We start from the raw sequence: 12,891 nt of genomic DNA, 5'->3' as shown, positions 1-12,891 counted from the left end.
GAAACCATATTCCCTGAGGGCTTAGAAATCTTTATTTTCTTCATGTTTTTGGGACATACCTTGTTTCTTTAGTGTTCTGGAGAAGTGACATGAATAGGGCATGTGATTTGTCAGCAGAGTGTCCCTGAGGAGTCTTGTTAGTTTGTGCAGTTTGTTTCTAGTCCTTCCAGGCTCTTAAATTTTCACCATCCCTGACTTATTTCTCAGTCCTACTCGTTGTTTACAATTCCTCTTTCCCCATATACCTTACAGAAAGCAGGGTTAGTGTTTTCCCAGTTCGAAAAGTGTGGGAGAAATAACGTAATTTTTGCACCTTTGACTCTCCTGAAATTTAATGTTTCTTTTCAAACTTTTATTTGTACTATGGTTTGGTTTGAGTGTGTCCCCAATGTTTCCTGTGTTGGAAGCTTGGTCTCCAGTATGGCGATGTTAAAAGGTGATGGGACCTTTAAGAAGAAGGGCCGAGTAGGAGGACATGAGGCCATTGGAGCCATGCTCTCTTAAGGAATTAACTTACTTCTCATGAAATACCAGTCTCTCCACTTTTCTGTATTGCCATGTGATATCTTCTTCTCACATGCATTCCTGCCATGATGCCATCCACCATGAGGTCCTTCTCAGATCTGGTGCCAGGCCCTCAAACCTCCAGTATTGTTAGCTAATAAACCTCTTTTTCTTTATAAAGCATCCAGCTTCAGGTATTTTGTTATAGTAACAGAAAATGAACTAATATTATTATATTGTATATATGTACAAATGTGTAAGAACAAATAAAAAAGAAAATGGAAAAATACAGATTTCTTCTTCATTAGTTTCAGAAAGAAAGGAGAACATAGATAAAGCAGGGAAACAAATCTATTCATGTTAAATCAAGGATATGTATAGTCTTTCATAATCCAGAGTAACTTCTAGAAATTAGATGAGTAGAGAGTTATTGTAACCAGAAGATGTTATGGAGTTCAGGTTGGCAGTTGGTTTGAACATATTCAAAGAATTTACCCACATTAGTTAGGGCCTGGTGATTTATTCAAGTCATCTTAAGAGGGCTTCTCTTTTCTTCTTTCATGAAGTTCTGTTCTTCTGCCATCATACTGGATGGTGAGGGTAGTGAAGAGACTAGGTGTGGCTCACAGATTGGTTCTGCTCATGCCTGGCTTCTTGGTACCATTTCCACTCTTGTAAATATCTTCACTTGTACAGGATGGAAAAGATGTTTCAACTCAGACGTGCTATTTGCAGGGGAAAAAAAAGTTTTATTAGTGAAAGCATTTACCTTTAAGGAGTTTTTGTTGGGAGAGAGTATTGTCTCTGGAAATGGTGAGCAGTAAAATGATTTAGTTCAAATTATTTTAGAAATAGCAAAGCAGCTGTTGAAAGAAAAAGAAAACTCTTCCAATAATTGCTCGGTGAATCATTAGCCTGAGTTCATCCAGAGAGCAGTGCTTCTTTTTTGCAGAATTCCTACAAAATTAGTCTCCTTTTGTGTTTCTTGTCTGGAGATTTATAGACCATTAATGTGGGTTTGCTGTCTTTGAACGTGCAAGGGAACGTTTGTGATTTTGAGAACCTTTTAAAGGTTTTCTCTGATCACAGGGAAACTTTGACTCAGTGTAATTAGGAATCAGGCATAGTCTCAAAGCAAATAATAAGCAAATAATGCGGCTGGGACTTAGATACACAAAAATGCCTCGTGTTTCTCTTGTGTTTTGTTTTTGCAACATGTTGGGTTGGAAGGTAAGGAAAGAAGTGATTGTATTTATATTTAGCTCTCTACTCTTTTATCTGTGTGAGGGGAAAAGAGATACAGTAATGAAAAACACAGACTGGTGAGTGAGGCAGGTCACTTTCTAAATTGTCTTGTAATACATAAATAGGTGCATTGGTAAATCTACTATAACAAGCATTCACTGTCTTTGTTATCCATTTTTTTTTTTTTTGCTTTTTCCTTCCTTCCTTCCTTCCTTCCTTCCTTCCTTCCTTCCTTCCTTCCTTCCTTCCTTCCTTCAGTACTGCAGATTGAACCTAGGGATCCTCTACCACTGAACTACACCTTCCCTGTCCCCTTAGGATCTAGCTAAGTGGCTCAGGTTGGAAAACTTGGAATTCTCTTGCTGCCTGAGTAGCTGTGATTACAGGTGTGCACCATTGCACCCAGCTCAGTTCTTGAACACTTAGTGGATTGATCTAAACTGGTATTTTCTTCTACTGAAAAGATTTATTTCAGAATAATGTTCTTCAAAGTACATAATGTTCATAATGCTTCTTTTATAAATCTAGAGCTGGATTCCGATCAGAAGAAACATTTATTCTTTCACAGTATGTTAATTGAAGTTCTATTGCAGACAACAGAATCCACCCTAGACATTTTAAAAAGAAGGACAATTATTGTAGGGATTCGAGAATATTTCACAATAAGTGAAAAGGCTGCAGGAGCAACAATAAGTGATTTTACAGAGCCACACCCCCAAACTGCTGCTGCTGTACAGCTTGCTGGCTTGAGAACCTGGGCTGTGGGTGCATGAGCAAAAGCTGCCACACCAGGAAGCTGCAGCACCCCTGGATTGATGAGACCCTGGTATCTCCAGCATGGCTGCTGCAGAACAACCAAATGATCTCTGCTGCCATTCGTACAGCCTATACTTTATGTTCTTTTAACCTTTAAAGTCACAGTGAATTGGTTCATTTGCTGACATGCCAGCCACAAGGAATTCTGGGATATGTAGTTCTGAACCTAACCTCCAACGTGTAGGAAGTCATGCTAGAGGGGCCTGGCGCAGCGGTGATGGGGCCCATCAGCCGTGTCCGCCATAGGGAGCAGGAATCTCCTTTTGAGGAGATTAACAAGGTTGCTTTCTCATGGCATTTTGGAAGTCACGACTTCTCTGAAGAGGGATGCTCCCTTTTGTTTCTTTTTCTTTCATTTCTTTTGGTTGGAGTTAGGAGCTTGAACAGCTCAACTCTCTCATAGTTTCACCATGGATGTCTCCATCAGTTTGAGTATGTGCAGCTTGGAAACTCCTGGATTTGTGTTTCTGGGGCTATCAAAGTAAATAGAGTTTGTTTGTTTATATATTTACTTAATGAACATGTATATAGTATTTAATAAATCCCAGACATTATTCCAAGTGTTTTCCATATTTAATTTACTGAATTCTTATACTTGAACCATGAACTGGGTCAACTGTCGTAATAGTACTCTTCTTGTCTTTGTCTCTGGAGCGAGTGAGTGATATATTAGAGAGTAGGCCTTGAGTTAGTGCAGGTAATATGAGGATCCGATCATCTACCACAAATATTCTGTGAGTTTATGTTCTCTAACTGTGTTTTTATAGGCATTCGAGAGCAGGTGCCAGATTCTCTCATTTTGTATCTCTTCTTCCACTTACTCCATAGACTGTGCTTATGTCAGGTACTTAACAATGATTTGACCCATTGTAGAATCATTCCATCTTTTCAACACATTTTCAGGGAGTGTCTAGTTTGTTTATTTACTGGGGAGACAATGCTAAGTGTGTCGACCCTGTCAAAAGAGGAGCTTGCATTCTCGTGACCTACACCTGCAGTGCGTTGTGGGAGGCTGCCCGGATGAAGATAGCCGTGGTGTTGGAGCACCTGCAAGGGACACTGAATCCAGAATGGGAACAGGTGGCTTAGGAGAAGGCTTCTACCTGAGCTAAGACCTGAATGGTAGGCTGTCATTAACAGGATGTTTGAGTGATAGGTTTCCCCAAACAGAGGGAGAAGGCACTTTTGGGTGATGGTTGTAAAGTGGAATGAGGGGGACAGGGCAGGTAGGATGGTGATGGGGTAGACAGGCTGGATTATGAACAACCTGCCATGAGTCTCACTGAAAATACTTCTCTGGCATGCTTAGGAGAATCAGGAAGGGTATTTAGTGGAGGGACTGACAGGATCAGGTAGGGTCTTAAACATGTTATTTTGGTGGTATGCTGAGGGGACAGGGTGCCAGGAATAAACCTCCGTTGGTGGAGAACAGATCCCAGGATTGCAGTAGGTCCTGCACAGAGCAAAGGGGGAATGACATTCACAGTGACTCCAGATTTTCCCTGGGTACCGGTGACTAGTTGATGTGCTGCTGCTGAGAGTCTTCCCTGACCTTCACTACAAATCTGCCTCATTTGTAGCTGTGGACTTTGAGCCAATGGCAAGAGATGCCATCCTTAGGTGTGATATAAGGAGAATGCTCCTGGCCCTACTCACAGGCAGATGGGCAGTGGGTTCCTGCATCAAGTGGTGACTTGGTGTGACTGACGTGGCTGAGGGCGAATCTCTCTCCTTTACTTGGGACACCTTGGTGGGTGCTTGGAAGTTTGTGCTTGGTACTGGGCAAGTTAACAACATTTTAGTCTGTTGACCTGACCTTCTTGGCCACATGTGTCATCTTCAGCTAGAAGACAGACTTCAGGCCTGTGTCTTCCTTCAGCATTGTATGGGAATGCAAGACAAAGCACAAAATCAGGTCCTAGCCTTCCCCCTGTGATGAAGTGCATACCCTGGCAAGAGACCCAGATGCTGGAGTTAGGATCTGGCCAGGTTTAAGGGTAATGAAAATTCATGCCAGAAAGAGGAAGGATTTTCTCAGCAGTGAGTTTATGTCTAAGTCCTCATTTGCCAGGAACTTTTTCTTTTAAGATTCTTCCCGGGCTGGGGAGATAGCTCAGATGGTAGAGTGCTTGCCTTGGAAGCATGAGGGCCTGGGTTTGATCCCCAGCACCGCAAAAAAAAAAAAAAAAAAAAAAAAGATTCTTCCCTGGTCATGTGGGATATAAGATGGGTGATCACTCCATCGCTTCTACAAGGTGGGTACTCAGCTAGGACTCCACCCCTGGGTGGGTGGGTGACCAGTGCTCTCTAGGGCTTTCTAGAAAGTAAATGTTTCTTCCCTCTGAAAGAAATTTAAGACACTGTGCTAGTTCAGCTCTGCATTGTACCAACAAGGAGACTCAGGCCCACATAGTCACTTCTCCATGTTTAAAGAGGGGCAGAAATGTAGGGAGGCCTTGGACTGTCTAACTTCTTTGCTCCTTCCCCACCCCTGACCACTTTGAAGGTCTACTGAACGTTGGGCATCTGTGGTGCAGATTTTTTTTTTGGCAGGGGAGGTGTGTACTGGGGATTGAACTCAGGGGCACCAGACCACTGAGCCACATCCCCAGCCCTAGTTTGTATTTTATTTAGAGACAGGGTCTTGCTGAATTGCTTGGTGCCTTGCCGTTGCTGAGGTTGGCTTTGAACTCAGATTCTCCTGCCTCAGCCTCCTGGGATTACAGGTGCGCCCAGCTCTGTGGTACAGATTTAAGTCAAGGTCCTTGCTTTCAGGGAGCTTACCATCTTTTCCTCCAGAGAGAAAATATAGATATGTAAACTAACTATAATAAAAGTGACACAATAAATGTGTTTAATAAAAGTTCTAGAATTGAGGAATGGATAACAGAATGGTGTACTGTGAGGTCCACCTGGAGTTGTGGGGTGAGAAGGAGGCAGACTGAGCTGAGATTTGAATTGTACTGTTTATTGGGTACTTTTTGTACAGGTCCCTGGACTGGCTTTGTGGTTATGGGTGTGTTAATGAGGCACCCTCTAGATTAGAGATATTTGGTCAGATAGTATTGCTACAGGGGGCCCAGGCAGAGGGAACAGAACAATTAAAAAGGATTTCCTCTTTGGTATCAGGTCTTCTTTTGGTTTGAAATCCATCTCTACCTGCTGATAGTTTTGGGCAAATGATTTGCTTTTTCTGACCTTCAGTTAACTCATCAGTAACAGAGTTAAAAAACAAACAAACGAACAACAAAATGACTTTATAATGTGATATTCTGGAAGAGGCACAACTATGGAGACAGTAAAACAGATCAGTGGTTAGTAGAGGAGGAAGGAATGAATGGGTGGAGCATGGAGGATTTTTAGGACAGTAAAGCCACTCTGTGATATAACAGTGGTGGAGACTTGCCACTAGACACAGGTCCAAACCCATAGAGTGTGAGGCACCAAGAGTGAACCCTGGTCGGAGGCCTTTGCTTGCTGCGCCCTGCTTTCGTTTGGGTTCGGGGTCTCTTCTCTCTGCCTTGCACATTCACGTCGCGCATTTCGAGCGTGGGAGCTTGAGGTCCACCTTCCTTGTCCGATCTCCCTTTAAGGACCCAGGAGGGCATTCGATGTAGTGAAGCATCACACCGTGGTGCTAGAACCTGGTTTCCCTGATGATAGAACTGATTTCTGTCTGGAGGCAACAAGTAAAAGAAAAAAATTAACAGCTTGAATTGAGTAGCCCGTGGGAAAGGTCCCTTTCACGTTTACATTAAAACATGCTGTAGCCACCATGCACCATGATTTGGACTTCGTCCTCCAAGGCCTAGATTACAAAGCAGTGCCACTCGTCGCTGTGGTCCTATTCTCAGATGCACGGACAATGTTCCCCTTTTTAAAATAACGCTTGTGTCTGGGATGCAAGCTGTGCTTATCTTTTTAAATACCTTTTTAAAGTATTTATTAATGAACCAAAGGAAATCAGGTGCTTTCTATAAGCATCCGAATATATAATACATAGTGATTTGACTATGAATTTTAAATCCACGTTTTAATATTAGTGGGATATTGCAAAGACATTCCTTCTAAAAAGTTTTAATATTCCTTTTATTACGGGTCTCAGGGAGGGTAAATTAGTCAGCCATATTTATTTTCCAGAGGTGTAAGGAATTGCTAAGTTTTTTAATTAACTTTTTAAAAAAAAAATTAAATGCCACCAAACTCGTGGGTTGCACTGCTTTTTGAACCAGTAAGTGTTGGCATGCACTTTGTTCAGAAACACTGTGTGCTTTCTCAAAATCAGTTTCATGTAAAGTGATCGGACCCCTAGATTAGTGGAAAGCTGACGAACCAGCTACTCAGCGGCTGCTAATTGCTTCTTGGCCAGTGTCTTGGTTTTTCGGTTTTGCCTCCGTGATAAATTGAAGAAGAGGAGAGGTGAAGGAAGGGGAGCTTGGCTTGAGGGTGAGTGGGCTGGCTCGCCATCTGGCCAGATGGACGGTGGGCAATGTCCCCGCACCAGATGCCCCGGGGCCAGCCGGTGGCTGTTGTGGCGTCTGGGGTGGCGAGGCGGCGGGCACCTGAGACCTTGAGTTCCCCAGCTCGATGGCATCCCTCAGGCATGTCCTCTGAAAGTGGAATTCCTGCAGCTTCCTGCGCCTGCGGTCCGCCCGGGGTTCTGGCCACGCGTGAGAACACTAGCGTAGGTGACGGGGGTGTCCCTGGAAGGACCGGACGCTCGGCGTTCAGTGGCACAGAAAGCAGGTGAAGGCAGAAGGAGAAGCACAGTGTTGAGGCGAGTGTCCATGCGCGGTAACACCTCGCGCTCGGTGTGACTGACCCGCCCGCGCTGCTCGGGAAGCGCAGTTAAAACAGGTCAAGGCATCTGACTCCACAGATTCGAACCCAAACCTTTCAGTGTCAATCGGGCTGTTCAAACACGTCGGCAGGAGCTTCTGTGAGTTTCCTTCCATAAGATGTTCCACCTGCCTTACCAAGACCATTCTCAGTCTACTTTTTTAAGCTACCGTATCTTAAATTATTGAAAATTTATTAATTGCTGAATATATAATAACCTTTGCTTGTATGTAACCGAAAATGGTTTAAGAGCCAACATTTAGAGTTTGACAATGGAGCTGAACAGTTTTTAATGCGCACGCAGTTCTGTTCTTGTGTATGACCTGTAACCTTAATTTACTGTGTAAAGATGGTTACATTATTTCCTTAGCTTTGTTTGTTGGAGACAAATAGAGAATGCTTGTTAAGTATGTCAAAACATAATCTTACCTTGTGAATTTTTGTTAATGTATTATACGAGCTCTATTTTCCATTTGCCCAGAAAGACAGCTTGTATAACGCTTTTGGGAGTTTCTGCTCTGTAAGGTCTCTAGAGCTGACGGTCTGTTAGGTTTGTTTTCTCTTCATGCTAAAGTGTCAGTTGGTGGTTTTGTGAACTGGTCAGAAATTCACAGGTCTTAAATGTTTTGGGGAAATTTATATTGGACACTGCTCTTTGTCTAGCAAATAAAAGATGTTAATATATTCCTGTTACTGGCATGTGCACGACTATGTTATTAGAAGCCACTTTATCATTTTCCTGCTTTAAATAGAAATGTCTATTTATGAATTCTGCTTGTAGTTTTTTCACAAATAAAATAGTGAAATCTAAAAAAAAAAAAAAAAAAAAAAAAGAGTGAACCCTGATGTCAGCAGCTATGGGTGTTTAGTGACAATGGTGTGTCTCTGTAGGTTCATAACTGGGGTGATTGTGCTAGTCTTGGGGGTTGGGGGAGGTTGATAGCAGAAGTGGTACATGTGTAGGGGTTGGGGGTGGGTAAGTATGTGGGAACGCTGTATTTTATGCTCAGTTCTGTCGTGAATCTTAAACATCTCTAAAAGATAAAGTCTATTAAAGGAACAATGTTAAGGATAGTTGTGAGGTTATAATGCTGATCAATGTATGAGAAGAAAGGACAGGTCTCCGTCAGTTAAACGGATCAAAACACATGGCTGAATCACATCACTGTTACTTTTCTTGCTTTGCTCTTGGTTTTTCAGGACATCTTGATGCTGAGGTGGGGTGGATACTGGGAGTCTTCCCATTTAGACTCTGGAGTCCTCAAGAGTGAGAGATTCTGTATTTTCCCACAGTGCCTGGAATAGAATACTACTGCATATGAAAAAGAGGAGGTTAACAACCCTAGTTCCAGATTTTTTTCTTTGCTGGGATGTATTTCCCCAGGAGCTTTGAGTTACTGTATAAGAGAATCAGACCTACTGTGTGTCTCATAGCTCTCCAAACTGCCTGGTTGCAGATTGAAAGCTTCAGAATAAGCAACCACACTTAAAATTTTATTCAGTCCAGTAAAGTCTTAAATCTGTGTGCTCAGAGTTTTCCACGGTGACCTGGACGCTGAAGGCGTCAGGTAGTCTTCTGCAGAGCATGTGTCCTTGCCTGGGAATGGTCTGTGTGGGGTGGACTGAGCTCTCAAGGATTCTCTGGGTTTATGAAATTTGAGTTAGAAGGGGGCATACTTCATCAGATGGACTCTTGTTATTAAAAATGTGGTCCCCAGGCCAGTTTCAGCATCACCTGGGAGCATATTAGGAATTCACAATCTTGGGCCCCACCCAGATTTCCTGAGTCAAAGTCTGTATTTTAGCTAGGTGCCTAAGGGGTCTGTGTGCTCAAGAGGTTCAAGGAGCAGTTGCGACAGTATCATGGAAGCCTGGACGTGAATGGCTCTTCCCTGGAATGAACCTTCCTTCCCTTTCCGCACAGGTCCTTCTGATTCTGTCTGGCCAGGCTTTATACCCAATGTGTATCGACTCTCCACTTTTACAGCACTGGAGAAGAGGTTTCTAACTGGCAAAGAACTGTCCAGAAAGGAACTGAGATGTGTGATTGAGCTCAGGGTTCATAAAGCTTTTGTTCAGAGAAGCAGTGAATCCGTATATTCCTTGCCCAAATTATTAACTGCTAGTTATTTGCCATCTTGTTCTCTTCTTGGCTCAGCTATTCTGTCATTCGATTTAGGTAACTATTTTAAATAGAGACAATAGACACAAGAAAGACATTTACATATATATATATATTTTTCTTTTGGGGGGAATCACAAAGATATTTATTGGGGAGGATGGGAAAGTTATTTTTCTTTTAAATGAATATTTTCTAAAAGAATTAGTGGTGAAAGGCTAGGTAATTTTTGTCGATGGGATTTTTACCAGCACAGAATTTTCAGTAGTCCTGGGTTTTCTAACGGAACAAAGATTTTTGTTGTTGTTGTTGCTTATATCATTTTTCCTCCTAAAAACTTAAACTTGGAAATGTTTTGAGTTATAGTTAAGACTGGGGTCATGAATACTAAATGAAATTTTTAGTGTTCAAGAACGTTATATTTACAAAGCTACAATGTGAGGGTCTTTTTTAAATGGGATAGTAAAAATATTCAATTTTGGTTTTGGGTGTTTGTTTGCCTTTTTCCCTGTTATGATAGTGGTATTTACTAGCATGGCTTCATCACATGAACTTTGAACTTGCTTACCTTTAGTCAATTAATTGACTCTCCACTAATTTGGAAATTTAGAGGTGCGGCAGTAGTTCTGGATCAGGGATCGAGAGCCAGGTTAACAGTTTGAGTTCTCTGCTCTGCTGTCTGGCTGTGTGGTGCTAATATAGTTAGTAGTCTCTAAATGGAATCCTGCTGGGTCCATGATTTTTAGCATGGTACAAGGAATCTCCCAGCAGTTTGTGTGTATATCAGGACCTTGGAGGTGTGGAGCACATGTGTTATTTTAGAATGCACAGAGTCATATTTCTTTATTTGGAAAAACAAGGAAAACTTTTTTTTTTTTTTTAACAAGTAGCACAAAGTAAATATGGTATAGTCTTGGCTGGTGGTTAACAAAGGAAGGGGAGCTCATGGGACTAGCAATGAATAGCAGGTAACATTTCTTTTTGAGTATGTTATGTAAATCTCATAAATCCCAATAAGTACTATTGCTATGTGAAGAAACAGAACAAAAAGGTTATGTATCATGATCAAGGTCATCACAGCCAGTGTGAGGGTAGATCTGAGGTCCAAATTTAGGCTAAGACTGTGAGGTTTGTTCCCTTAGCATTCATATTTGGATATGAATTAAGATAGTCTTTTTCTAGAACATAGACATTTTATAATATGTATAACTGCTATAGAATTGTCTCTTGATTTTCAGGTACAAAAATATTTTCCACTGCTAAATCCAATTAAGTGGGGCTCCAAGATCCATTTACAGAGATGGGTGAGGTGTTTGATATTAGTAGTCATTGGAACATCCCCCCGACCACAATTTGGCTAGAAGATTCTGACCCCATCATGATATTGCTGCTCAGTGGCCAAGCCTGCACTGTCCTTAGTGGGTGGCTGATATCTGTGTTTGTTCTCTTCATGCTCAGCTTGACCACCATGATTTCCCCTGGAGCTCCTGAGCCTAGGACTTTGAGATGCTGGCCCCCAGGTGTCCACATGTCTGCTGCTCTGAGAAGTGTCCATTTGCCCCTGCCAGGGTGCCTTATATAGAATGGGACCTGGTACGGATGCAGACACAAAGCCCTCCATCGAGCAGAACTTCCCCAGGGGAAGAGGGAGGGAAGTGAACCTCTCATTCTTTCTTTCAGTTTACATAAAAATTAGTTAATTTCTCTATAGTTACCCTGCTGCCTGTCAATGACAGCAAGATTTAACACGACTGACCGTAAGTGATTTTATTAGTGTCCAATTTACATTTCTGTTGTTAAAGGAGGCGTCTTGGTGTCTAAACAGAGAGAGCCTCAATTCATTACTTGTACTATCTTTGTGACCTTGGGTAAATGAATTGATGTCCTTAAGCCTCTGTTTCATCTTTTACAAAATGGGGATGGTGATAGTTTTTAATCCCATAGAGGATTCTAAGGGACCAACTTTAGCAAAAGACACTGAATTATATAGATAGTAGGAGGTTCATTTGGGGACTGGCAGCAGAATCAGCTAAGCTGGAGGGAATAGTACAGAACAGGTGGAGGGTCATTGAGGGGGAATGGTTAGAAGTGGGTAAATGCTATTTTACCGAATTTAGGCTCACCCTGGTCTTCTTTGAAGTTGTGTTATTCACTGAATTTATGTTCTGACTCAGCCATTTACTAAAATCTCTCTGATCGTATCAACTCCTCTTTCAACCTATTTAGGACCCAACCGACTTTGAGTGGAGTTTCTGGATGGAATGGGGGAAGCAGAGGCTGGTGTGGCTCCTCCTTGGCCACATGGTAGTGTCTCAAATGGCCACACTGCTTGCAAGGAAGGTATGGTTATGTGTGTCATTTCTTTTTTAAGCCTCTTTCTACTTAGCTTTTTGTGGAGTCCTGAGCTCAGAATCAAGAGATGCAGGTATTGACCTTGGGAACCTGGTCATGGTCACTGTGACCTTTAAAATAAAGGTGTCTTAGGTTCTCATCCTGCCTTTACTTCTTTCAGGTTCCCTTTCAAGACATTGAACATGAGAGTGAAACTAATTTCAGGTGGTGTTCTCTAAGCTCATTGCTGATCAAATGACCTTGGGAAGAGCTGCCTGATGGGGAGAAGCTATATGATTTCACTTACGAGTTTAGAAGCAAGCGAATGATTTCATTAAGATATGAGCATAATTTTAGTGTCCAGTAAGGTGTGCTCCTGTGGCTGTTTTAGATCAGAATTCCAGTATTTTGTTTTGACCTTGGCCTGGTTTAGAAAATAAGGGATTCTTTAAAGTGAATATTCAAGGCACAATATATGCACATATAGAAATGTCACAGTGAAGCCCATAAATTTGTACAAATAACATGTGTTAATAATAATGAAGTGCTTTCATAGGAGGCAGAATTATGATCCTCTTCTTAGGCTGAGGTACCAGGAAGAATTGCTCTGTCATCCCAGGGCCTGGCTTTTGCCCAGCATCCTCTGAGTGATGCTTTTTGACTAATCTCAATTTTTAATGTGGGAAAAAAAAAAAAAAAAAGAGTCTGTGCTTTAAAATCTGTAAGGTAAAAACAAAACACATGCAAACTGACTTGAAAGTCAACTCAGGAAACATATTTGACTTGCAAAGCTTCATGAAGGTGATGAACTGAGGGACAGAAGTGGCTTCTGGGAGGGAGACCACAAAGGGAGACTGAGGAACAGGTGCCACCTGGTCACGGATGTACACTGAACTTGGGACATTTTTCAGCTCTTTCTTGAAAATTGTTATTTTCTAGGCTGGCTTCTCATTCTGGAAGACAGGAAATCCCAAGAGCACGCCAACTCTCTCAAAGTTAAATATCAATTACTTTTTTGTACTCAAGTGGTTGCTTCC

The 12,891-nt window shown here is 42.0% G+C and overlaps 1 protein-coding gene across 2 annotated transcripts in view; it reads left to right on the top strand.

Annotated features, from left to right (window-relative positions):
• The window catches only part of HHAT (hedgehog acyltransferase), a 419,237-nt gene that overhangs the window by 85,218 nt on the left and 321,128 nt on the right, over positions 1–12,891 (top strand). Inside the window, exon 6 of one of the 2 annotated variants that reach the window (XM_079107609.1) lies at positions 11,750–11,863. The exons of the other annotated variant lie outside the window; for it this stretch is intronic. Coding sequence (XP_078963735.1) covers positions 11,750–11,863 — 114 coding nt within the window. The remainder of the gene's footprint in view (positions 1–11,749; positions 11,864–12,891) is intronic. 2 annotated transcript variants of the gene reach the window in all.

This window comes from Sciurus vulgaris (assembly GCF_902686455.1).
Source record: "Sciurus vulgaris genome assembly, chromosome: 12".
In the NCBI taxonomy this organism is placed as follows: Eukaryota; Metazoa; Chordata; class Mammalia; order Rodentia; family Sciuridae; genus Sciurus; species Sciurus vulgaris.
The sequence above is the reverse complement of the archived record's forward strand: the minus strand, read 5'-3'. Positions and strand labels throughout refer to the sequence as shown.